At 36.7% G+C, this 27,687-nt stretch overlaps 3 protein-coding genes across 3 annotated transcripts; 1 reads left to right on the forward strand and 2 right to left on the reverse strand.

Moving 5' to 3' along the window:
• The first annotated feature begins 192 nt into the window (after nt 1–192).
• LOC311292758 (uncharacterized protein) lies at nt 193–3,888 on the forward strand. Its single transcript, XM_084412568.1, has 2 exons — nt 193–306; nt 573–3,888. The coding sequence occupies exons 1-2, from the start codon at nt 197–199 to the stop codon at nt 3,685–3,687; spliced, it is 3,225 nt and encodes a 1,074-aa protein (XP_084268694.1). The 5' UTR covers nt 193–196; the 3' UTR covers nt 3,688–3,888.
• A 419-nt stretch (nt 3,889–4,307) lies between these two features.
• Nucleotides 4,308–8,989, reverse strand: slc22a13a (solute carrier family 22 member 13a). Its single transcript, XM_084412569.1, has 10 exons — nt 8,380–8,989; nt 8,100–8,203; nt 6,425–6,579; nt 6,009–6,177; nt 5,805–5,925; nt 5,607–5,701; nt 5,287–5,501; nt 5,104–5,212; nt 4,808–5,014; nt 4,308–4,574 (listed from the first exon to the last, which is right to left on the reverse strand). Exons 1-10 carry the CDS (start codon nt 8,752–8,754, stop codon nt 4,511–4,513), a joined length of 1,614 nt encoding a protein of 537 aa, XP_084268695.1. The 5' UTR covers nt 8,755–8,989; the 3' UTR covers nt 4,308–4,510.
• Nucleotides 8,990–9,448: 459 nt separating this feature from the next.
• On the reverse strand, nt 9,449–21,249 carry oxsr1a (oxidative stress responsive kinase 1a). Its single transcript, XM_084410828.1, has 18 exons — nt 20,981–21,249; nt 20,044–20,156; nt 18,475–18,583; nt 18,218–18,359; nt 18,051–18,106; nt 17,688–17,797; nt 17,487–17,588; nt 16,619–16,752; nt 16,468–16,516; nt 15,871–15,936; nt 15,657–15,779; nt 15,526–15,564; nt 15,330–15,443; nt 15,134–15,204; nt 12,938–12,990; nt 12,733–12,801; nt 12,577–12,641; nt 9,449–12,477 (listed from the first exon to the last, which is right to left on the reverse strand). Exons 1-18 carry the CDS (start codon nt 21,048–21,050, stop codon nt 12,403–12,405), a joined length of 1,560 nt encoding a protein of 519 aa, XP_084266954.1. The 5' UTR covers nt 21,051–21,249; the 3' UTR covers nt 9,449–12,402.
• Between the last annotated feature and the right edge of the window lie 6,438 nt (nt 21,250–27,687).

Below are 27,687 nucleotides of genomic sequence, written 5' to 3' on the forward strand. Positions count from 1 at the left end.
CAAAGCAGTATTTGTTATTATTATTTTCTTAACAGTTAGACTAAACTCTCTGTCTATTGTATCTTTAAAATGGCATTATATAACAATTCTGACTTTTTTCCGTAGGAAGATCTTCATCATGTGTATTTCATACATAACAACTCATATTGCATGTATGTCTATATTGTTGTCATAGTTCCTGTCACCTGCTAAAGAGATGTGCTCTGCATGCCTGATGCCAGTTTACCCAATGGAGAAAATGGTGGCAGATAAACTAATTCTACATAATAACTGTTTCTGCTGCAAACACTGTAATAAAAAGCTAAGGTGAGAGAAATTTAGAAATCAGTTTCCAAGACATGGTTACAAAATAATCATTAGTGTAATACTGGAACCTGTGATTCATAATGAGAAATGCATGTGCTATTAAAATATCTAATAAAATACAATCTATTTGATATACTTTATATTGGATATTTAATTGATTTGATCCAATCACAAATCAAAAATGATAAGACTTGATTCCCTGGGAATGTTTTTACAGTATATACTTTAACAATGAATATTCATGGGTGTACTATTATTTATTACAGCATTCACAATTACTCTGCTCTTTATGGAGAGTTCTACTGCACATACCATTACCAACAGTTGTTTAAGAAAAAGGGCAACTATGATGAGGGTTTTGGCCACAGACAACACAAAGACCTCTGGCTTGCTAAAACAGAGGAACCTAAACCTAAGTTCAGCTCAGCACGTAACACAGAGCCTACATGTGTTGATGGTCCTCTGGGGTCATTTACAGGAGCTTCATCTCCACAGCAAAGACACAGAGATGCTCAATTCAAAAGTCCTGACACCAAGAACAAGCTTACAGTTAGCTGGCCACCGGAAAACAAGTGGACCAGACAACACCCAGTTTCACAAAATACTTCCTTTACTTCAAGAAGGACAACAGACTGGTCAAAGGTAGACCATTCTTCAGCCAGAAGCTCCAGAAATGCTCTTGAAAAGAAAAGGTTTAATTCTGGGCTGGATGAAATGGACAAATCAGTTCATCTGTCACCTCAGGGTTATGAGAAGACAAACACATACTTATCTCCCTACACAATTAAAGGTGAGGTTAAAACACCACATTCAGAGCCTGTTTATACACCTCATCCAGGAGGTTCAAAAACATTACAGAAGACTGCAGATACATCTGCCCAATCTGGAACACAAAGCAAAGCTTCAAAAGGAGGGACAGTGACAAGTAAAGACTTGAATTCTGTTACCTCAAGACCAGATTCTGTGAGAGAGACCAGTTTGGCTGAAGATGGGAGAGTTTATAGCCCAACGAAAATAAAAAAGTCTGTCCGGTTTTCTTCGAGTTTAAATACAGATGGGGAAAATAACACAGAGTTCAGCAACGAGGAAGTTGAAAGCTCTACTGGGGCCTTTGTTGAACCTGCAGTTGTCAATGGTGATGTTATGACAGCAAAGAGAGATATGACAACTTTAAAATCAGGAATAGAAATAGAGGAATCACCCGAGGAATGTTTAATTGATACAATGCACAACCTACATGGCAGTGATTCTGTCAAACAGCCCAAAGCTTCGGGCGGACAAATGCAGGATCCTTTTCTTCAGACTACAGTAATAGAAGAAAGCATCTCATCTGTACAAAGAAATTTAGATGATTCAACAAAGGCAGATGAGGCAATTATAAGCGAGATGAAAACAATTCCAAATCTCAAAGAACTGCAGGTAAATGACATCACTGCATGTGGTACAGAAACATTCAAACCAAATAGTGAATTGTGTGATTTGGAGCATGTTGCAGAGATGATTAATGAGGATGTTACTGAGACTAAGGCCAATGTTACAACCTCCAAAGAGCAAGAACCCATGGACATAATTAAAGATGAATCTAAAGACCTTGATATGTTGAATTTGCCTCCAAAATCTGATGATAAAAGCAACACAAAGGTTGGTGACAAAAAGGCCACGGATAAAGGGAATAAAGGGTCTTGGTCTAAAGGTAAAAGCCCTCTTTCCAAACTCTTCACATCTGGCCCAAATAAGAAAGAGAGTAAAAGTGAGCCAAAAACAGAAAGCAAAAGAACCGATATCAAACCAAGAAATTTACTGAGCAGACTCTTTTCGGCCACTGAAACGGAGTCAGAAATAAAGAAAACACCAGAAATCAAAACATGTGAGGAGTCAGAGAAAATCGTAGGGACAGAAGATGGAGTGAACACTGCATTGGTTCAGGATACTTTTTCTGTATCTCTTCCTCTGACAGAGACCACCTCTCAAAATAAACCTCAAGAGACCATAAAACCAACACAAAACTCACTAAGTGATGCTCCAGAAGAATTAAATCCAACCGAGAGCTGTCAAAATCCCATCTTATTGTCTAATAATGGCTCCGCTGATGAGACAGTGCCATCAGTAGACCTTGATCAAACTGAACAACTCAAGCCTGCTTCTGGTGGTTTAGGGGAGATTGAAAGCAATGAGGCTCTTATTTCCTCACAAGAACACATTCATTTAGATCTCACCTCTCCAGACTCTTCAAAACCATCAGGTTTTGAGGAGAGCCTCAACTCCTTTTTGCCTCAGAATGAAGACACATCTGGTTTTCTTGATACATCTGATGCATTCACATCTCAAGTTACGAGCACTAGCACAGATGACATGGCTTTTTTAGATTCAGATACGCTTGATTATACAAACAGCGGCACATTGACGGACATTGAGAATTTTGAAACACCATCAATTGATATAGGGAGCTCTTTTATTGAAGGACAGCCATTTGGAGAAAAAATACAAGGAGAAAGAGGAGATTCAATTCAAAAACCTTCTGTGAATTTGGATGAAGATACTCTAGATATTTTTGCTTCATCAGATTCAAACATTGAGGTAAACTCATTTGGAAACCCCCTGACTGAAATCCACAAAAATGAAGCCAGTGTTTCCTCAGGAATGACTGATGATCCCTTTGGTATGGACAATTTATCAGTACAAGCAATGGATATCTTTGGAGGAGACAATATGCTCACTGTCTCTAACCAAATGTCCACAAATAATTTATTTGATATTATGACAAACAGCCAGTCTCAAAGTCAAAACCCTTTTGAGGGAATTACAGATGGTCAACTGGGACCAAATGGAGTTTTTGACTTGATAAGTTCTGAAGATGACCCATCAACACAGAAAAGGTCTGAACCTGAACAGGGAATTCTAATTCAAAGTGAGGTTAATAATGTTTTCGAAAGTAAAGGCAATCCGTCAACCTCTAATGTGTTTGATCAAACCCTTTCCGGCCAAGAGCTAATTGAGTCATCTCAAACAGAGGCTTTTGATTTCTTCAGCTCTGAGCAAGATCCACCCAGAGCAGCATTCAGTCCTATAAGTGCCGATCCATTTCCAAATGACATCTTTGCAAGTGCTATTAACGGCCCAAGCACAAATACATTCAGTGTGGAAACAATGCAAATAACTGCTAACCCATTTGACGATTTCACCGGGTTAGAGAGTGACGGTGAGGCTGCAGAGACACAAGCAAGCAGCTTATTTCCAGATGACATATTCTCATCTATTCCTGCCATTTCTTTAGAACCAGCACAGGACACTTCCACCCTGATAGATCCAACAAACGCTGACACAAATGGTGTGCAGCCACAAAAGCTCGAAAATGATTGGATGTCTGACCTTTTGGGGTAGAATCGTTGCCACCGTTCAGAAAAAATATACAAATATTTCAATTAAATAAGCAGGTATATTGATTTGCCTTTGCTGGACTATTTTGTATAATTCACAAACTTCATTACTAACATGTGATTGATTGATTGATTGATTGATTGATTGATTGATTGATTGATTGATTGATTGATTGATTGATTGATTGATTGATTGATTAATCAATGTGTATTTAAGTTAAAGTATTCATGTATAATGTGGTGTTACTTTTTTTATTTCTAAAATAATTAATCAATGTATATTCATTTAACGTGTCAATATCTAATGTGGGGTTACTTTAAAAGTTTTTAGATACAAAAAATGTTGAAGTATTTGACAATTACTGCATTGTGATTCTACAAAAGTTGTTCAGTTAAATCAGAATCAGATTAATTTGACTATATTAAGCAAACTGCTTTTTATGACTATAGTTCTCTGACAGGGGAAAAAAGAAATTGATTTATTAGGCAAAGTTCACTTCAATAATCCCTGTAGTCATCATATAATCCATATATATTTGTGCACAAAAAGTTAATGTTGATCATGAAACAATGTAATGATAACTGTTCTTCAAAGATTAACTGGTCATAATAAATAATAAAACAACAATGCACATGAGGTTTATTGCTTATTGTTATTTTACAGTACATAGAGTGCTAACAGAACACTAAATCTACAAATCTTTTCATAGTGCTGAATGGCAAATAAACTGCAGAAACAGTAATAAAAATCTAATTGTTATTTCTACATATCATTACACTGTAAACAGAACAAAAGAAATTCCACCATCTTGCAAGAAGTTAAGAGGTTATAACTTGGTTGCTTGGATGTCTTCACAATCCCTAGTTGCAGGATTAGATAATTTTGGTCTCCTTTGGGGAAATAGAGGTGAAATAGTGTTATTTTTTTTCCCTTGGCAAAACCATAAAAACCTTAGATGTATTTTAAAACAATATGTAACGTAACTTAATGTGTAACTTGGATTTTAAAGAGTAACTAACCAGATTTTAAGACATGTGAGAATTGCAAAAGCAGTTTAATCCGCAGAACTTCACTATATAAAACTATTTTTACTAGTTGCATGAAAACTTCAATGTACATGTACCTCTTGCCCTCTGCCTCCTCTGTGGAATCAGGCAGCTCAGTTCTTCTGGTCTCGGGCAGCAGGAAGGCCATTATCCCACTTGCTAGTGCCAGGCTGCTAATCACCACAGTAGGGATAGTGAAGTGGTAGATCTCCAGCAGGTTCACCACAGGAGACAACATACTTGCGGCTCGTGAAGCTGTGGAGCCCAGCCCCGTGGCCGTCTGACTGGAAATCAACAAGCGGATTATAATAAAACTGCATTAAAACAACACTCTCATTAATACCTGTAGAAAATGACACATGATCATGCCTACCGAATGGCGGTGGGGAACAGTTCTTGAAAATAAACGTTGCAAATACTGCCTGCTCCGTTCATGAGAAACCTTCCACATGTGGCAAGAGCAGCGATGGCGACGTAATTACCTTAAGTAGAGAATCACATGGTTAAGTGCTGATTCTTTGTATGCTATAGAGTGTTACTATGGAAAACATTTTACTTTGTGGAACTGCAAGAGTCAGGAGACAGAGAACCCCTCCCACTATAAGGGCACCCATTAGAGACACCTTCCTTCCAGCTGCTTCCAATGACCACATGCAGAAGAAGTGGACAGGAATCTCAGAGAGGCCGAATATGAGTTGATTGAGAAAAATATCAAGGCCGAACTTCCCCACATTCAGAGAGAGGCTGTAGTACGCTAGATTTACAGCACACCTGAGTATCAACAGCAGAGGACCATTCATGTTTAAATATTAATTCAAGAAAACACATTTCAAGCAACAAAAAGTCAAAATATTAATTCCATGAGAATCGACTCACCAAGCGAAGGTAATGGTTAAGAAATATTTCCTGAGCACACGGGAAGCAAAAAGCATTTTTATACCTCCTTTTTCAATAGGCTTTTCTTTTAGGACCTAACACGTCAAATAACAAAAAGATGTTATCCATATTGTGTTATTTAGGAGAGATGGCTCTGTACTTTGGCTTGACATGTTAATTTGTAAAATATATCTCAACCTTCTCCAGTAATGAGTCAGGAACTGCACGTTTGTTGATCGCTGCTGCCTTCTGAATGAGTTCTTTCGCATCGGTAGTTTTTCCGCGGTCAAGAAGCCATCTGGCAGACTCTGGAATAAACCTATATTGGTGGGCACATCTAATTATTTCATTCGCTCACAAATTCATCCAAATGTGAAGAAACATATACATGAACATATATACCATATGTAGACAACTACAAATCCAAGTGGGCCAGCCATTATAAATTGATCCATCCTCCAGTCCCTGACAAAATACACAACGGCAAGAAACATGACCTGCCCCAAAGCGGCCAGGACTTGACTCAGGCATGCGGCATAGGATCTCTGAGCGACTCCAATCCACTCGGTGGCTACAGTGAGGATGAAAACATTGTGATAAACACATAAGCAATTAGGTAAACAAGGCAATTCTGTGTTACAGTATAGCCAATATAGTCTTACACAAGACCCATCAACTGGTTTGTTGTTGACATAAATAAAGTCTAAAAATGTTCTGTGTTTTTTCTAGAAAGAGCCATCTGATGTGTTACATTAATTATTCAGTCCGCTGACAGCTAACATAATGCAAAGGTTGAAAACATCAATATTGTCTCATACCGAGGATAATGCTGTTGATCCGAAATCCTCCGAGAGCAACACCAACAATGAACTGGGATGTGAGGTACACATAAAAGTTTGGAGAGAGACCAGTCACGACTGTGAAGATAAGCATGAGCACCATAGGTATCTGTGTAGCTCGTTTGCGACCAAACCTTGAGTTCAAAAAAGAAAGGGGGGGAAAAAAGCCACACACAAAAAAATTCACTGAAAATGAATAATGACATCATGCATGAATGGAAATGTTAGCTGAAGGCTGAATATGTTATGCCACTTTATTTAGCATGTCTTTAGATGGCGTAGCTTCAGAAATGTATGCATCATATGATTTAATATATTTAAAAAAATTATACATTACATATTTTTATTGTATAAAATGTTTATTTGCACATTACATAATATTTACACAGTTGTTTTTTACATATTGTAATATAATTGAGAAGACATCATAACACTTAATTTAACATAAAACATTAGAAATATATATACAGTGCTATGCATAAGTTTAGGCACCCATGCTAAAGTTGACTAAAAAGAGGAATAAAAAATCATCTTTTGGAAATTGAACTTAATGCCTTAATTTAAAAAATTAGGAAAAATCCAACCTTTAAGGACACCAATTTTCTTTGTGAATGAATAATGTATCGTAAATAAATAAATGTTCTTCCTTAAAATACAGGGTGCATAAGTTTGGACATCCCTATGTTAAATTCCCATAGAGGCAGGCAGATTTTTATTTTTAAGTATTAAAAAAAAAAAAATTTTAGGATACTATGCATCCTGATAAAGTTCCCTTGGCCTTTGGAATTAAAATAGCCCCACATCATCACATATCATTCACCATACCTTGAGATTGGCATGGTTTTTATTTCAGTTAGCCTAATAGCTAGTTTGATTTGCATTGCTCTCAATGGGAATCAAACTAGCTATTAGGCTAACTGAAATACAACCATGCCAATCTCAAGGTATGGTGAAGGATATGTGATGATGTGGGGCTATTTTAATTCCAAAGGCCAAGGGAACTTTATCAGGATGCATAGTATCCAAAAAAAAAAAAAAAAAGAATACTTAAAAATAAAAATCTGCCTGCCTCTATGGGAATTTAACATAGGGATGTCCAAACTTATGCACCCTGTATTTTAAGGAAGAACATTTATTTATTTACGATACATTATTCATTCACAAAGAAAATTGGTGTCCTTAAAGGTTGGATTTTTCCTAATTTTTTAAATTAAGGCATTAAGTTCAATTTCCAAAAGATGATTTTTTATTCCTCTTTTTAGTCAACTTTAGCATGGGTGCCTAAACTTATGCATAGCACTGTATATATAATCTAGGCAATTTAAAGTAAAAGTACATTTAGGTAAATACTTTTATGTGATTTATATGAATTGCAAGTTTAATGTGTGTTTGTGTGTGTGTGTGTGGGGGGGGGGGGGGTGACATCCAGGTATTACTTTATTTTACAATGTATTTTATATAGAAATAATAAAAAATAATTTTAACACTACAATAAGTACACATTGCTAATTAAAATTACTCAGTACTTATTTGGGTGCTTAGTCCTACACATTAACAAGGACACCTTAAAATTAAGTGTATCGATTCTGTATTTAATCTAAAGAGTTTGTCCAAATTTAATAACATTATTAACTGTAACGTTTTTAATACTTACGATTCTGAAAAAGGCCCAAAAAGTAGAGCTCCAACTAGTACTCCAGCAAAGAATATTGTCTGTGCTCCCCGAAAGATATTTGTATTTTCACAAACAAGATCAAACTGCAAAACACCACAAAAATATCAGGCTTTCTCCATGTAAACAGCATATTGTTTTCTAAATCAGTCATTTAAAAACATAGTAGTTAAATGACATTGTGGTGTGACCACAGTGAGCACATGAAGTTCATAACATCCATGCTTTCAAATATACGGGTGACAAAACCCAAGTTACTTACATCAGTAACAATGGTTGCATCATAAATAGTATCATTGTGCACCCATCCATCAGTGCAAGTGGTGGTTTCGTTCAGGCCATATTCCCGTATAGCAGACAGATCCCAATCCATAGGCACATACATCTGACAGGGATCGAAAGAGCCATCCGGGAGCCTAGGCAGGGTCAAGTTAAGCTGCTCTTCCTTCGTCAGATTGGGACCCACCCGAAGGATCCAGTCAGTGTCGCAATGGTGGTTCGTGTCTGCATGGTTGAAGACAAGGCTGGATAACTGAAAAGGCAAAATGAGGTTTGGAAAGCACAAAGCAAACAAGAGAAGCTTTTGGAAAAGCCCGAAGTCTCCTATAGATTCTAAAATCTCCCCAAAATCAGCCATGGTGGTCCAGAAGAGGAACAACCAAAGAAAGCTTGAGTAACAAGTTATAGTAGAAAAAACTAATTAATGTTTAACTGCGAGTGAATATATCACAGAAAGTCGTATATAGAGAGCAATGGTCATATTGATGTGAAAGTGTAACGGGTCAACATTCAAAGATGTTTTGACACTGCTGATGCGACAAATAGATGGACAGATTGTCAGACAGACACTGTGTGTGTGTATATATATATTTTACATATGTGTATGTATGTATATGTATATATATATATGTATGTGTATATAAATATATGTATGTATATATGCATGTATATGTATATTTGTATGTGTGTATACATATACACACACAAACACATAAATAAGCTATATTCAGTAGATCAAGAATCGCTTTAGAATCAGATTGATTCCCAGAATATTCTCACCCTGTGTGTGCACATATATAGACAGATAGATATATAGTAAGACAGTGAAACACACCAAGTTAACATATTTGTGTCAAATCTTTTGAGTAGTACTTTGGTCCTAAAGTATAAAAAAAAAATAAAAAAAAATATTGTGCTGACAGTATCTGTAATGTGTAACTCAACAATATAACAAGCAATAAACTGGATAAGTGCCTTCATCATGAAGCACTTTAATGTCATTACGCAATTCATATTTATAGTATTTAGACAAGTCTGCAGGGGGGGGGAAATTCATAATTTCATTCTTTATTGATTATTATTAAAAATAATTGGGTACACATGCACTGAAAATCCCAAAAGGTGAAATACTATACAGTGTTCTACCATTGTCCTTCACACACCATACTGAGAATGACAGTAATACCTCCATTGCTTTTGTGACAGTTCATTCCTTACAGTTCAATGAGAAAAGCATGAAAAACAAATCGAAAAGACACTCATTTCTTTTAATCTGGAAACACTTAAATATTCCACTAAAATGTAGCCAATCCCTCTTTGAAAGTCCTGCATACGTGTGTTTGGTGTGAAAATACAGCATCTCTCCAGACTGAGAAGAATGGTGGAATGATATTAGACAACGTAACTCAGCTCAACACAGAAACATCACCACAGAGAAAAAAAATATGAGCATGGAGAGAACAAGATCTGATGTGTCAATCTCAAGACAAATCAGCTTATTTAATTATCTTTAAGAATTCATACAAATGAGAAAAAAGAATATGCTTTCAATTTTCAGATTACTTTCAATGCATTCCAGAAAAAGGCCAACCACTTGTGCACACACGAAAATAAATACTACTCTCATTTCACTATCACCAAAGTGAGAAAGAAAACGAGACGAGGACGTGTCTTAAAGAAAAATGGTCGAGGCTTTAGAGAATCATGAAAGGGCAGCATTTTTGACGGTCAAAGAAATTAAATCATTGCGTTCGGGCTTTGACTTGAGTCTACTTAAGGTATCTGAGATAGCTTTAAAAAAAGAATCACAATGATTACAGTAAGGTGGCATGCCATTGTAATGAGTTGTTAACCATTTAAAACATACAAACACACAAAACTCACATACCACAAGCATTCTTTTTAAGAATCCCACCAACCTGTCCAACAATAACAAGGCAGAAACCGAAATGCAGAAAAACAAAAATGACAAAAACAAAAACTACTCAAGTCATGCTAATGTCATCTTTTAGGACATTTTCAGAAATGAGGTCCTTTGAGGGAAGTGTCTTACGACTGCAAACACAGAGAAGCCAACAACGAACATAAGACAAACCACCGCATCGAGTCCATAGAAAGGCCAACTGTGAACAATATGTATACTGTTTATATTTTATATATATATAAACAACACCAATTTGATTATTTACATGGTTTTTTTTTTATCAAGTACTAAAGATGCCCCACCCACATTCATTGTTGTATTCACACTAAATACTTAAAAATAATAATAATAGATCAACAGTCATTTGCACATACACACATGTAAGAAAGTGACAACAAAAGAATCACTGACCATGTCTAAAATTAATAACTGTTTCTTGGAAGCCAAGGAGAGAAATTAACTGGAATAATTAGAAAATGAAATGGGGTGGAGTGTAGAACCTCAGTAAAAATAATAATAATAAAAGTTCAGCAAAAAGGTATAAAAAAAAAAAACACATTTTAAAAGAGAATAAAATACCAGTTGCATGTGAACACATTTTCTGCCTATATATACATGGAATCAGACATCAGTCTACAGAGGACAAATGATATAAGCGAGTGTAATGGACTTAAATATTTACAGACACACAAATACAGGCCCACAAATTCTATTGCCAATATCACTTAGACTGCATTAAAGTCACTTTTCTTTAGTTTGTTGCTGGTCAGCCCCAGGCTTCACTGGTCTTCACTGGTTCACTTCATCAACAGTGCTTGCAAGGCCAGCAATGTATTGAAAGTCATTTTCTATACACATTACTGCAATTCAGTTCCATGTACAGACTCCATTCCGACTTTGCATTTAGATTTATATATAGTTTATAGCTTCAGAAATTTAAAATTTAGTTCAAAATCTCTGATTGAATAGTAGGATATTGAAAATGTTTAATGCCATCGATGAATTGATTTCACCCAAACCGTTAATGTTATTAATTTGCTGCCTTGCAAGCACTGGTATATCCTTCAAAATTTGTATAATCTAGTTCTGTAACACTATCCAAACAGCTGCCACTATACTTAATAGATATGCATGTATGAAACTTGAAACATTACGCTCAATCCACAAAATTACATATACCATTTTCTAATATAAAGCCAAATGCACAATTTAAATTGTTTTCTGAAAGAACAGCATATTAGGAAATAGATGAATTTGATGAAAAAAACACTCTAATTCTACTTTTTCTTCTTCTTTTTTTTTTAAAGCTCATTATCTCATCTCTCTTGCACCTTGTTTTCATGGAGAGCCCATTCAGCAAAGTTAAATGAGCGCAAAATGACCAGCATATCTTAAGTCAAAAATCATTCATGCAGTCTGGCATCAGCCCATGCAAAACGATGGGAATGTATCCCGATAGTGAGAGAGCAGCCGAAATGCGTAACTGTGAGGTGCAGTGCACAGGTGTAACAGTGAAGCATCATGTCTGAGTGACGTGGCTCCCATGTTTACTGGTTAAAGTGTAAAACCGCACAATGTTTATCGCTCCCAAATGACGGACCACATTGCAGATTGGTGTACTGAACAGCTGACTTTATAGGCGGTCCAACATGCACCCTTAAATGCTTTCGAAATGACAATCCTGCCCTAAAGCCTCCATTGAGGTACACAGCTGCATGCACACACAGTTACTTATTCATTTCACAGATGAGATCCACAGCTACTGTCTACCTACAGTTGTAAATTCAGTAGTACTATCGAAAGTAAGGCATTCTTCTTTTGACATCTACCAGTATTAGGAGTTGGTTCAGATTGTGCAAATGTTTTAAGCAACAAAGAAAACAAAACATAGATGAATACTGTAAACATCTGAGGTGCGCTCCTGTGAAGAACTTGGATGCAGTCCTATTCAACATTTGTTAATCCTATGTGGTGTCAGATTCCTTCTGTCTCTTTGGCAGTAGTGGTTTCTTTAGGCCAATGAAAGCATTTACAATGCACGAGTCTTTTTTTTTTTATCCTGGTTGCTGGTAATACTATGTTTTAACTTATACTCAGCTGAGCAAATCCCATGAGTTTAACGTCATCTGGAATTTCAGAGCTGTCCACTCCCGATGCCTAAATGGGAGAAAGATAAACACAGTGGCGAATATAAAACAACTCCGATGAGTAAAGCAAGCAGAACAGACCACTGCACCAAATTATAGAGTAGCTTACCAGCTTGAAAGTGACATTTTTGTTGGTTTGTGGATCATCAACGATTTTCTGCAAATTCGCTGCAACTAAAAAAAAATAACAAATTCAAAAGTTAAAAACACTTCTTTTCAACATTTGTATTTTTAGTGTCAAGCAGCAATTTGAACTCAAACTCACCAATAACTAAATCTCTTCCATCCACTAGTCCTGCAGACACAAGCTCTTGAGACACTCCATCAGCTGTGTCTGGATAGAGAGGAATTCAATTTGACATTTCACTAGCTTTTTTGATCAAGATTACAATTTGTCAATATATGTGAAATTAGAGATTAGGAGGAAGCAGACGGACACGTAGTCAAAGCGATCAGTAAACGTCACAAACCTCTCCCCGGCATGAACTCAAATCTGATATCGTTTAGCTCTTTCTTTGTATTCCTGTTGCAAAACAAAATGCAAAAACTCAGGTTAACTAGTTAAAGCCATTTTGATTTCATTTTAGAATTGTAAAGCACAAGTATTTTATTTACTATTGAAGTATTTATTCATATTTTGAATTCAGGGTTCCTACACATTGTCCATTTCAAAATGTCCAAACCTTTCAAAATTTTCAGACCATATTTAACATAAATGGCTTTTACAGTGAAGGGTGTGGATTTAGGAATAAATTGCTGCTTCAATGGATATGTAATGAGTGATTATAATTAAGGTATTAAGCTATATTTTTCCTTAAATGAGTTGAATGACTTCTCAAGGCTTGTGAGATTTTACTTTGTTATAGAAGTTACCAGTGTGATTACTGAAATGTTCTTTTCATGTATTCTCAAATGTCTGTATTTGATATCTGAATGCAGTAACAGTGCTTGCTCATTTAGCCCGGCTTCCAGAAATTAAATATGGAAAGGTGTTTTGTTTTGTTAAGAAATGTCTTCAACATGTGTCAATACATTCATCTGTTTTTCTAGGGTACTCTGACGGCAATGATCACAGGGCTCATTGAAGTCTATAGTTTAAGGGACCATTTCTTTGTTAAAGCTTTACTATACTGCGTTACACTAAAGTGTCCTCTCCTTGAGAGAAAGAATGCATTATCTTGATGTTTTGAGACAACTCTCCTGTTTATAGTTAGAGCCTGGCCGAATCCAACCTTGGAAAAGCTGTGTGTCGGTGTGTGTGCGTTAGTCTTTTTGGTTACAGGTTAAGGAACCACTGGCATTATTGGAGATTGACTGAATTGTTGTTCGGGACAGGCTGGCGCCCAGCAACCCAAATCTGAGACCTGGAAGGTCACGACGTGCCTAACATAATCGATGGAGATATGCTTCAGTCTATCTGTATATGTGTGGAAAAGTACTATGTTTATCTATTTCTTAGCCAATGAGAATCATCTAACCTGAAGCAAGGACATATCTTAGACCTTGGTGAAGGGTATAACTGCTGTGATCTTTGTAACTGTAAGAGGGGCGGCCTACGAACTCCATGTGAGTCTTGAAGCTGACTTCTGCTGATGAAACTGCAAACTATCTTCAGTAAATCTTTTCTTTAATTTATTATAATTCTGACTCCGGGTCTTCATTCATCATATCTGGTTCTAGGTCTTTGACTGTAAAACCCCTAACAGTGGCATTCTTTTCAGGAATATATTTGGTATATAATACAGTCATCTAAAAAAAAAAAAATTTCGTTGGTTTTCTCAATGTGATCAAATGTGCTTGTATGAAACGAAACCTTAAATGCTTTGAAACCTCACCTCTGACACATCGGTTTGATACTGTAAATGTGATTTGATGTTGCATGATCACCAAACAGTAACAGTCTGATTCAGAAACCATTTGCTCCTTCATCAGTTGCTGGTTTGAGTAGCACAAGCACATTCGTTCAAATGAGACTCGCTTATTGAAAAGACAAATAGTTTCGCATAATGAAAATGTGTGCTTTGAATTCATTTAATTGTGTTGGACAATCACTAAACTTTGGACATGAAAACACTCTGCTTGTATGATACATTTATTTTTAGAAATACTTAATTTTATATTTTTAGAAAACTGAATAGGAGCATTAGTCTGAAAACACAAATATTTTTTCCATACATCCAGATGTGGAAATTACTATTTTTATAATTTTATAATTTTTTTAGTACCAATTCAACTTTATTTCAGTTATTTGCCAAAGCAACATTTCTATGATTTGTTTAAGTTTTTAAAGCTATAATTATTCATATAATACTTATTTTTTATATTATTTCAGTTTTATTTCGATTAACAAAAAATGTTTGTGATAGTTTTACTTAACACTGCAAAGCACTTGCCTTAAACTCAGCACCAACACTCTAAAAACCTTTCTATTTCTGAGTGATAAACTGAAATATTTATAAAAAAAAGTTATAGCAATTATAGCAGTTTCATCCAAACATCTTACTATAAAGTTTACTGGGATAACTGCTTGTATTTTTATATGATGTAAAAAGAATGAGTGTGCCAACACAACCCTGTGGAACAACTGTCCTCAAACGGTATGGTTACCTCTAACCTGCTGATCCATTGATAGTCATCATCAGTAAGTCACTATAATGTTCAAATACCTTAATCTTAGGACCAGGCTGATGGGGATTTTGGCTGAGTCCTGCCCTGTCATAGTAGGTGCGCCAACAGCCTGTAGGGATACAATTTCAGTATCTAAAAAAATTCAAACTAAATTATAAACCAAGATCACTTGTTAGGTCAAGCTTACTGCTGATACTATTGTCACAGAAGGAACTTAATACAGTAGAGCTTCACCTGGGAGCCTGGAGAGGACACTGATATTGTGGCAGTGTCATCTGCAACACGTAGCACTTCAGACTGTCCTGCAGCGACTGGCTGCAGAAAGCTTAATGGGTCCGCTGGAAAGATCTTTGAAAGAAGCAGAAACAAGATTTTCATGAGAATGGTTCTGGAGTAATTCAGAAAGTAAGAAGCAGAAGCGAACTCTCACCTCTGCATTTTGCACAGCCTCCTCCTTTACTCTGGGTGACTAAGAAAAGACAATTCACAACATGCTTTATCCAAATCCACAGACTAGATTAAAACAGCCATTAGGTAATGGTGTAGCAGACAAGCATCTACCCGTAAAGCGGCCACTGCTGCCTTCCCTTCCTCACTCTCCATATCCAGCTCATCATCGCTCCATTCCCACTCTCCATCCTCAGTCTTATGGAGCCGACCGCTGGAACCCGGAACCCTCCGCACCTATTCACATGCACAAAACTGCTTAAAGCACAACTTCTATTCTCAATTCATTATTTATACATCATATTCGGTCAGTAAATTTGTCACCCACCTTCCTTGATCTCTCTCCTATTGTTGGCGCCCTCTCCAGCAATCTTTCATTCAAGTATTCGTTGTTCTGTGAAGGAATTGTGGGCAAAATTTGGTATAAATATAAGCATTCACATTATTAGAAATAATTTTAAATGCTTAATAATTTGCTAAAAAAACTGAACTCAAGGTCTACTATTGTAATAAAAGACATTTGAGACAATCCGCAGAGACAGCATCCTCTGTGGGTCGTAATGCAGCACTGCAGTGCCGTACAGGCCGCCCTGTTTACTGCCACTGAGCCGCTAGGAAAGAAAGTCTGCTGAGGCAGCACTGTATTTGTTACAATATGGCATGTATCCCGTGAGCAGGAAATGGCCTTTAGAAACTCTAATCCTGAGTATTTGTTACAGTAAACCAGCCATGCTGGACCAGTGATTTGAGAACGTTCAGGCGACAATGACTGTGGCCAATCTAAATAATAACTGACACGCTGGAAGCAGCAATTACGCAAAATGGAATACACATTTGTGAACTTCGATTACCAGTATGGGAATGTAAAATGTAACTACTCTAGTCATTCTCTGTAAAATTTGCACCTTGGGATACAGTATCTTACCTTGGCTTTTGTGAAGAACTTGTGTTTTAAAAGTTCAGCAGCTGTAGGCCTGTTGAAGAAAGCTGAATTTTAATAATAAGACCAAAAACTAACGTTTTTCTGACCATAATCGAACACAGAATTTTTGAACTTTGGGAAACAAATGCACTACCGTTTTTCTGGATCCTTCTGGAGGCACAAGGAGATCATCTTCCGAAAGGATTTGCCGTATTTTTTAACCATTTCTTTATCTGTAACTCCAGTCTCTAGACACGGAGGGTCATTCTGCAGAGTTAACATGAGAACCTAAACCAAAAAAAGTGGGACAGAAATCAAGACAGACCAAGACAAATCATTACTGTGGAAAAAGTATAGACAAAAACATTAAGCAACCATAGGCTGAATGACTTGAATGATTGTTGCTATAGAGTAGTGCAGAGATGATGTTTTACTGTAGGCCATTGAGAAGTTAGCATTACCCTGGTTCCCTGACAAAAATGTGTATCTTACAAGTTGTTCATCAAGCTAATCTTCACAAATGAATTTTGAAGCCTAAATACAATTGTCAGAACTAAAAAGCTAAAGCTAAAGTAAACTACAACATGACTAGCATGCCTTTAAAGTCATCACCACAAAGCTTACAACTCTTTTATTTTAAATCTACACGTAGGAAAGTTTGATATACAATAGTTTGTAAGATGAGTTACCACAAGACTATAAAAGTAGAATAGTGAGTTTTCCTGCTCAGCGTGAGAACGCTTAACGTCCTTCTATGGTGCCATTTAGCCACTTGTTAGCAACCACCTTTTTCAAGACATAAAAGCTTTAAAAAAAACAATGAGAGGATATTACAGATGTATTTTGTCATAAAATAAAACATGAAAATACTTTGAACCAACCTTATTTCAGGCATTTAAGCAAAAACTTCCGGATGATTGAACTGGAAGTCTAAAATGCCGACTCATTTCTGCAGCACTCTATTGGCAGGTTTCATAGCAGATTCTCCATCAACTGAACACAAACAGTGACTTGCTGCTCACCTTCATTGGAGGATATTTGTGATATGGAGCAGCCCCGGTTGCCAACTCTATAGCTGTGATCCCGAAACTCCAGATATCAGCTTTGAAATCATAACCCCTAACCTGCGAGGGAGCAAACGCATTTTAATTCTCTCATTACAAAGCCATTCAGTTTCCAAAATATATGAAAGGCAAAGTAGGAACAGCCGGGACAACACTAACCTGCTCCATCACCTCAGGGGCCATCCAGCATGGAGTTCCTACAAATGTCTTCCTCACTTTGTTTCTAGTCATGTCTCCACCAGTTGCTAAAAAGGCACTGACACCAAAGTCTTCACAGACGACAAAAAGTTTGTTTAATGAAAAAAGTAAACCACTTTTTCCCTCCAACTATAACATTCCACATAGAGTAAATAAACACTATGAAGGCAATCTAACAGCATATTCAAATAAGAATATTCAGCAATCCTTTGAAATCACAACAAAAAAAATACATATATATTTTACTTAACTCGTACTATTAAGCTACGTAATTGTCAATAATCGTTGGAAGAAAAAAAGAATGTATTGAGAGTGAAACTCCACCTGCAATTTGAACAGAGCCGTCCTCTCCTAAAAGAATATTTCCAGCCTTCACATCTCTGTACAGAGAGAAATGCAGATCAGTGTGCTGCTTGATGACTCAACAAAATTAAGAATGGAAAGCACACATAAACGTAATTATATAACCAAACCATGGCATATACATTTACCTGTGAATCTGACCATTTTTGTGCAGATAATCGAGACCTTCTAGCACCTCTTTTAGTATGGTGGCAATGCTGGACTCATCCATGACACCCGATCTGTGCTCCCCTTTAGAAATGATGTACTTAATAAAATCCAGAACTGAGCCTGAAAACAGACGCAAGTGGAAGGATACTGTATTATGCAGTACTTTATTTTTTAAAAGACCAATTAATAACTTACTTTATTCAAGACACTGCATTTAAACAATTGACTAACTCACCACCACTGAGCAACTTCATGACCAGCCAAAGCTCATCCTTGACCACAAAGGAGGTGTAATAAGACACAATATTTGGGTGATGGCACTGGCTCATTGCCTGGATCTCTTTCTAAAAAAATAAAAGGAGAAAAAAAAAAAAAATGTTAGGAAGCAGAACTGTTTAAATCTATATATAATGGTAAGTATCTGCAAACAAAATGTCCCATTGCTCCTGACTGCTCAACTACAACCTCAAATTACTTCAAGGCCATTGATGAGTTTTATGCAACAGAACGTTAAAAAAAAAAAAAAAAAAAAAGAACCGAGGCATTCGGTAAATAGTCCCGTCTCATGGGACATTCTAACTCTGATCATTTAATCACAAACCAGAAAAGTCTTTCCTTGTGTCTGTGCCAGTTTAATCCTCCTCTGATTGACAGACATGTGGTAGCCTTGCACATGACCCGGGTTACATCATGAGCGTGACCCTGAATCATTAACCGAGGTGAACAGAACAGACCCTGAAGCAGATGTACGTTGCATAATTTTTCTAAAACTGACAGTCATTTGTGCTGGCAGATAACAAAATTGTTTTAGTATTAGTATTTTTGTGGAATTTGTCTTAACCTATCCCATCTATTTTTGTTAAAAGATTATTTACATAATGCAAAGATTCTGTGTACTCAGGAATATTAATTTAAAAAAAAATACTATAGGATATATACATTTTATATAAATATATATATTTATTAGGGCTGTCACGATTCCTCAATTAAATTTGAGTACTCAATTTAAAAAATCCTCAATTGCAATTTACCCGTGTCGAGTAACCAGCAAAATACTGGAAGTGCCGCATTCCACGGACAAGAATCCATGAATCCCCTTATTAGACAGTTTTCTATGGCTGCACGATGTATTAAAACCATTTAAAAACCATAGCATAGTGCTATTGTGAATTCACAAAAGCATATAGTACATGCCCCATGGGTTTAATATGCGCTTTATTTACATGTGTGCATGCTGCGTGCCTCTCAGAGAGGCTCTGCTCACTGTAAATGCTGCTCCACATGAACTGATAACATTTACATGCGTGAAGTGTCTCAAACTCCATCTGTGCATATGCTGTGAGTTTGAGTTGCTTATAACGTTTGTCTGGGAACATAATGTGCGGCATTTGTGAGGTAAATAATTTAGAAACCTACTCCAAAACAACAGAATACATCAATATGTTTCTAAATATGCAAACTGTTCATTGCGATTTCAAAATAAAAGTTAAACCCTCGCTCTGAGTTTGAATGTTTTGATGTCCACATATTCTTTTTCAAGAAATTACAGTGGGCTGTAGCATTTCTATCATAAAGTGGCCAAATATATATATATACACATACAGGTACAGTATATTTTTATCTGATAACTTGAAAACCTAACATGCTGTAATAGTGGGAAAGATTGATTTTAGTCCAATCCAAATTATGCTTCTAAAGTGAGCGAGACAACTAAACTACCATCCATAAATAACCAGTTTAAACTGAGACTTCATCCTAATCAAACACTGTTTGTCTTATTTTATGAGCAGTAAGCAGACATTACCAGGAGCTCATCCATGCTGGTCTGGCATTTCTCAAGATTGATGCGTTTAATGGCCACCTTCTCCTTCCTGGGTTTGCAATATGCCGCCTGGACCACAGCTGTTGCTCCACTCCCTACATAACAGCAAAAAGATAGCAAATTTTGTGATATAACCAAAAGACTTAAACAATGTATATAAAATAACATTAACGAAATGTTAGAGAAGATGACAGATGGTCATAGTCTCCTCACTCCATAAATGAAATTAGCTATTGAAACCTTTTTTTTAACCAATATACTGGGGTGTTTATTAAATTGTGCCCCTGATGCCAATTCAAACAGATGTAAAAAATGGACTGGTGTTGATGTCTTCATTTCAGAATATTCTAAACTTCTATTTAAACAATTCATTTCCATATGTCTTTATTCTTCTGCTTAATGACAACTTCCTCTACCAAAGGGGGCCGAAAAAAAACCTAATTAAATGTCCCATGACAAGAAAATCAGCTCTTGTTATGTGATAAGAAGTTAACTAACGTTAGTTAGTTAACTTAGTTAGTTAAAGTGTTCCCATAATACGCCAAACTTTCATCTAGAAAACATGAACGTTATATGAATCAGTTTGACACCAAACTAGCCAGCAAGCAAGTTGTCAATTGTAATGTTTCTTTAACCACCAAGCACCCCATATGTCATATCATGTATCACGTTGAAATCCTCGAATCAATCAGTAAATCAGCCATTGTCCGCAAGCATTACAATCCGCTGGCATGTCGGGTGGCTAGCTAGCATGGCTAACACAAACGGAACATCTTCCAGGCTCGGTGACTCAATTACTGATGGAGATCTGAAATAACACAGACCATCTGGGCCCAAGAGATCTTAACACACATGCCTTACTCTCCTTTATTCTACCATTCATGTGATCTAGATGCTGATGTGTGATGGGTTAGCTCACCGATCACCTCCTGTAGCTCATAGTCATCCTTGTCGATAGACCAAGGTTGAGAGCTCGGGTCCTCGGACATGACTGCAGTCAGATCCCGTCAGCCGCTCGCGACACTGTACGCTCACGCGGCTGAAAGCGATAGAAAACGGACGATTGGGGATTTATACTCGATGTACTTATGTTGATCTTGCCGACCGCTCTCAGTCTCTGCAGCCAAACTTTGCCAACAGAGACGGTGGTGACCCCGCCTTAGGCGGAAAAAGCTCTTCCTCGTGTCTGTCAAAATCTTGGAGGCGACCAAAATTATGCCACGTTACGCCACCTAACGGTCATGACGCAGTGTCACCGGGGAGAACTGCAGAAACAGTGCCTGCGTCCCAATGTGCATACTATCCATCCTAAATGGTATGTGACATTAGTAATTGTCAATACTATTTAGGGCAGATAGGGTGGATAGTATGCACATTGGGACGCAGGGAGTCTATTCTACTATCCTACTACTGTCCATACTAGAAAATGACTTGTTCTACTGTTGAATTTTACATTAAATACATTAAGCTTTCTTGTATGTAACTATTTTTACTTTACTGCGCTGTAAAAATGTTCGTAATAAAAAAAAAAATATATATATATATATATATATATATATATATATATATATATATATATTTAAAGTATAGTAAGAAAAACTAACACAGTATACTATATATATATATATATATATATATAGCATACTTTGTTAGTTTTTCTTACTATACTTTAATATTAGAAGTAAAAGAAACAAATAGCCTTATAATTACAAATAAAATAGGTTTACTTTACATTATATTTAACAATTAAGGCAATATGCAAACGTTTTTCGGTAAAATATTGTTAAAATATATTTTTTTAATGTGTAAAAAGTATGAATCGGATTATTTATTGGGGAAAACGCACTCCCAACAAACTCTGCGTAAATCATCATATTTGATTAGTTTATATTTATTATTAAGTTAAGTTCACTTGTTTTATTTTTGTTTTGAGTTACAATTTATATTACTTAGTAATGTATTATTTGTTTATGCATGCATGCATTATTTCATGTGCGTTACGGTTAGCAGTGAACATGGTTTGAAGCCACTTTGAAGCGCAGCTACACTGCCACCTACTGGACTTATTCACATTAAAATATTTGTCTGTATCATTTCAATTGATGAATGAACAAATTAATAAATTATCAACTTCCTGGGGGAACTATCTGAGATTTTAAATGCTCCGCTGAAGAATATACGACATTATTTGTTAATTTATTTTTATTTATTAATGTTATTATTATTATTCTATCTGCACCATATATTATTTATATATTTTTTTGTTTTATATTTTGTTATATATATAATACAGTAATATATAATGCATGTAAACCCATTTGTTTTTCTCCTCTAATAATATTTAGTGACGGTTTGGCCAGCAGGGGTCTTGTACTTGTGCATAGCTGCTGGAAAAAACAGCCATGTGTCACAGTCAATATGTAATATATGAAATATTGAATAACTCAAATGGGTTGAATAGTTATAACAGAGACTATTAGGAAATATGATGTGCCATCCTGTATAGTGACAACGTTACTGCGATTGGTTAATCAGTGTTCAGTGTTCCCAACATTCAGACTCCAAAAGACAACTTTAGAAGGAAATCATAACTATTAATTGATTGTTGTGTAAATACAGTTGTATTTATAGTTTATAATTTTTAATTCACATACCTGACTATGATGTGTATTGTGAAATTTACAATACGTTTGACTATGAATACGTTAAAGCTAACTTAAAGGGATAGTTCACCCGAAAATGAAAACTACCCCATGATTTACTCAAGTCATCTGTATATCACATTCTTCTTTCAGTCGAATACAATCAGCGCTATCTAAAAAAAATCCTGGCTCTTCCAAACTTTATAATGGCAGTGAATGGCTGTTTCTGCATTCGGCCATTCACTGCCATTATAAAGCTTGGAAGAGCCAGGAATTTTTTTTAGATAGCGCTGATTGTATTCGTCTGAAAGAAGAATGTCATATACAGATGACTTGAGTAAATCATGGAGTAGTTTTCATTTTCGGGTGAACTATCCCTTTAAGCATTTTTAATAATAACCCATGTATTCAAGAGACAAAATGGCACATTTTTGGGGCTTTCCAGGTTCATAATCAGTATAGGGGAAGGCCTTCTCAAGCAAGAGACTATACTGGAAATCAACATAGTTTAATTAGTGTCTAAATTCAAGAAATTCAATATGCAAGCAGTAGACAGTGGAAATCCTAGCTCCAGGAATCCAACATTATGGACAACAATATCCATACAGTAGCATTACCAAAAAGAGACCAACAATGCCTGAAGACTTTCAAATGCTCCAGACAGGATAGTAAGACTTTGCATGAAGAAGAAATGCAAAGTTGGATGCACCTGCCTAATAATCAAATGTCCACAAGTGACCATGTGTAATTTTCAAGATTAAAAATCTTCTTTTTTTTTTTTTTTCTTTTTTTTTTTGTGGTACAGCAGCTTGTGATTAAAGGAAGCAGAACAACAGATAATTTATGTGACTTTATGTGAAAACTATACAAAATAAAACGCATAAGGATATTCAACAGCATCCCCATGCTTCTGTCAGCTGCAAAGTGCCTAATGGTGCAAACTTCCTTTAAATGTTTGCAGAGTTTGGCTGTGCTAAATGGAAATGTAAAACAGGAAGTATAACTAAGTTTGACTTTCAATATTATAACTTATAGCTAAACTTATGAGCTCATAAAAGGGATGGTTCACCCAAAAATCAAGACACTATGGAATTGGGCCCATTAACTGTTTGGTTATTGACATTCTCCAAAATAACTTCTTTTGTGTTCAGCAGAAGAAAGAAATTAATTCAGGTTTGGAACAACTTGAATGTAAGTAAATGGTGAGTCAATTTTCATTTTTGGGTGAACTATCCCTTTAAGAATTCAAATATAATACTTGTCCAGCAACACTGACATGGAAACAAAACACAACCTTTTTGCTTATGTTCTCAGTGTAAGCATGTTAAGAAGTGGTTATGAATGTCTGTGTGCTCTCTACTGCTTTCCAGCACATCACTACTACTTTACAGAGACTACAGATATTAGTAAGAATCAATGTTTTTGGTAGAGCTCTCAGTCAGCAGGCCGCACACTGTTTAGATGTATTGTCAAGAAACAAAAGTAATTTCACTTTAACAATGTTGCACACATAGCATACTTCAACCACACCCTGTCTAAATGCCCTGCATGAATGCCACCGAGGTGAAACATATGTTGGACTGCATCAAAAGATTGATGGTCTGATGACTCAGGTGTACCTAATCATTGTTCTAACCATTGCTCTAAGCATAACCACCACTCTGAGACTTCCGATTATTTTTAAAACAAAAGTTTCTTCAAATCTGATTGGCTGAGCTGTGTTCAAAGCCTTATTGTAAAATACCCTGCCGACCTCTTTCCGCTAGTATTGTGTCACTGTGTCTGTGTATTGTTTGACGACCATTCTGCTAAACATAGCCTAGCTGAAGAACTACATTGCTTGGTGGATGAATTATTATTTGTTACCAATAAATTATTACATTTTTGTTGCAGCGTGTTTATTTTATGAAACCTATGTAGAAACTGTTTTTACATGCAATAATCCCTGTGAAGTCGGGTCTAACGACCCCCCCTTAGCTGTTCCAAAATCACTGCAAACCATGGCTTCTGACTGCTTTATTTTTGTCTAATATAGGTGCTAGTTGTCACAAGGATTATATCTCATCTTAAAATAATTGTTTTTGTCTCCAAAAAAAATTCCAGTATCCTCATATTTTTGCAATTGGGTCATTCCATGCCAAATCAACCAAATTTCAGAAACTTTCCCAGCTCAAATTTTTTTTAAAAAATTCGGAAGAAAGGCAAACATAAATAATGAAGAAAGCCAAAATATTCAATGTCGTGGATTATTATTTATTGAGTTTTGTCGAAGGGGGTCAAACTTAAAATTTTCACCTGAGATTTAGAGCCAAATTATAGAAGGTTAAAAATGACTTTAGAAAGATGGCAGCATCGTTATTTTATTTGTACACAGAGATAGCTCTATTAGTTAAATCTCTTGACTTTAGCAAACTTTGTTGCCACGATGACAGTTAAAAAATGGGAAAGAGCCGTTTCAAGTTTCCCTGTAACTCAATTCTTAAGGATATCTTAATGTCCTTTTAGATTTTGGTTTTTAACTAACTTTTCTTTAGGTATCTTCATTTTTATGGCCCTTAATTCCAGCGATATGGGGATCTCAATATGGCCCCAAGAATAAATTGTTAAATTGTACTCATTTTCAGTGGTCAAAAACAAAATGCGCATGATACTTGATAAATTTGATAATTTGATAAATTCATGACATGCATCACTTTGATAACTTTAATAGTTTTATAAAAAAACATTTAGTTTGAATACATTCAAGTAATAAATATGATGTTATGTTTGTTCTAATCCTAACCCCTAAATGTAAGTTAGCGTAAACGTCCGCACAAATGAACAGACTAAGAAAACTATTTAAAATGGGGTTTTAATAAGATATTCAAAATAAAATAACATGGCATAATTGTATGTTTGAAATCTTTCATCTAAACAATTTATATAAATATCAGTATAGTTTTAAAGCTGTTGAGATAAATGAAAAACTAATTTGTTTATTCTCAAATGTAATAACAGTAAGCATGATAATGCAGCACCCAGAGAACCACAATTGATCCTTGTGGCAGAGAGAAAAGGCAAAAAAGCTACTTTCAAGTATGGGTATGTTGGTACACCTTTCATGTCAGGTGGTACAACCTGTAAAACTAGAAAAATGCTACTTTATCATAAACTTCTTTTTTGTATTTAAAAAGACTATGTATGAGCATGCTAGAAAAGGCAAAAGCTAATACAGGTATCCAAGTAGAAGCCTGTTAATGCTAAATAAGTTGCATAAATCAGGTGGCGCAGCAGGAAGTCAGGTGGTGCAACTGAATATTCAAGACTAAGGTGGAGATTCCAACAGAATACTAGACGTTCCAGGATGTGTTTAGCAAGCAGTTGGCATCAAAATTACCACCTCATCAGCCATGGGACTGTGCTATTGAGCTGTAGCTTGGGGCCTAGTTTCCAAAGGGCAGGATCTACACACTATCCATTCCTGAGCAGAAGCCCATGGAGGAGATGCAAAGCGTCAGAGATACATCCACTCTTCTACATACCCTGCCGCTTCCAGTTTCTTCTTCGTGGCAAAAAAGGAAGGAGGCTTGCAGCCCTTTATCTACTATCACACTCTCAACAAGAACACCATCAAATACAGGTACCTGCTTCCCCTGGTCCTGTCTGCCTTTGAGATGATGAGGGGTGCCACAATTTTCCTGAAATTGGACCTGCGCAGCACGTATAACCTCATTTGGATATGGAAGGGAGATGAGCGGAAGACCGCCTTCATAACACCCACAGGCCACAACAAATACTTGGTCATGGCGTATGGCTGTCCAACTCACCTTCAGTTTACGAAGGATTTATGAATGAGGTGTTCCAGGATTATCTACATCATTTCGTAATCGTCTACATAGATGTCATCCTGATCTATTTCCGGAATGAGGCCGACCATTGCCTCCACGTTGCACAGGTCCTTCAACGGCTGAGAGAGAACCACATCTATTTAAACTAGAGAAGTGGGAGTTTCATCAATCATCTATCCAGATTTTAGGCTACATCATTGATGCTTCGGGAGATAAGATGAACCAAGGGAAGGTAAAAGCAGTTTAAAATTGGCCACTTCCTTCTTCTGTGAGAGATCTACAGAGATTCTTGGGATTCGCAAATTTGTACCGTCAATTCATTGAAGATTTCCTCACCACTCACAACCTTGCTCCGCAATAAGCCCAAGTCTCTGTCCTGGACACCTGCTGCCACATCTGCATTCTATCAACTCAAGGAAGCTTTCACTACCGCCCCCACACTCATACATCCAGATCCCAAACTGGCCTTCGTGGTTGAGGTGGATGCCTCCACATAAGGTGTGGGGGCTCTGTTGTCTCAGCAGCAGGGGAATCCACCAAAGCTCCATCCATGTGCCTTCTTTTTAAGGAAATTATCCCCGGTGGAACAGAACTATGACATTGGCAACAGAGAGTTGCTAGCCATCAAACTGCCACTCAAGGAATGGTGACATTGGCTGGAGGGAGCCAAACATCCCTTTGAGGTCATAGGGATCACAGACCGCCACAGACCACCACAGACCACCACAAGCTAGAATACCTCCAGGAGGCCCGTCGCTTTAACCCCCGACAAGTTCACTGGGCTTTCACTCGAACTCAAGGTCACCTACAGACCTGGGGATAAGAACATCAAGGCTGACACTTTATCCCGTTTACATTCTCCTGAGGTACCACCTGTGGCTCCAGAAGCCATCCTCCCTCCAGCCATCTTCCTTAACGCCATCCAGTGGGATCTGGACAAATGGATCACAGAGGCCACTCAGTCTAAGCCTGCTCCTCTGGGAGATGTTTCATCAGCCCTGCGCCTTACCCTCATGGACTCCATACACTCTTCCTTAGGCTCAGGACACCCAGGCATTCAGCAAACCCTCCCAGTCCTCCCCAACCGGACCTGGCGGCCCCATATAACCCAGGAAGTTCAGTGCTATGTGCAAAGATGTCCCACCTGTGCCATCACT

This window comes from Rutilus rutilus (assembly GCF_951802725.1).
Source record: "Rutilus rutilus genome assembly, chromosome: 6".
NCBI lineage: Eukaryota > Metazoa > Chordata > Actinopteri > Cypriniformes > Leuciscidae > Rutilus > Rutilus rutilus.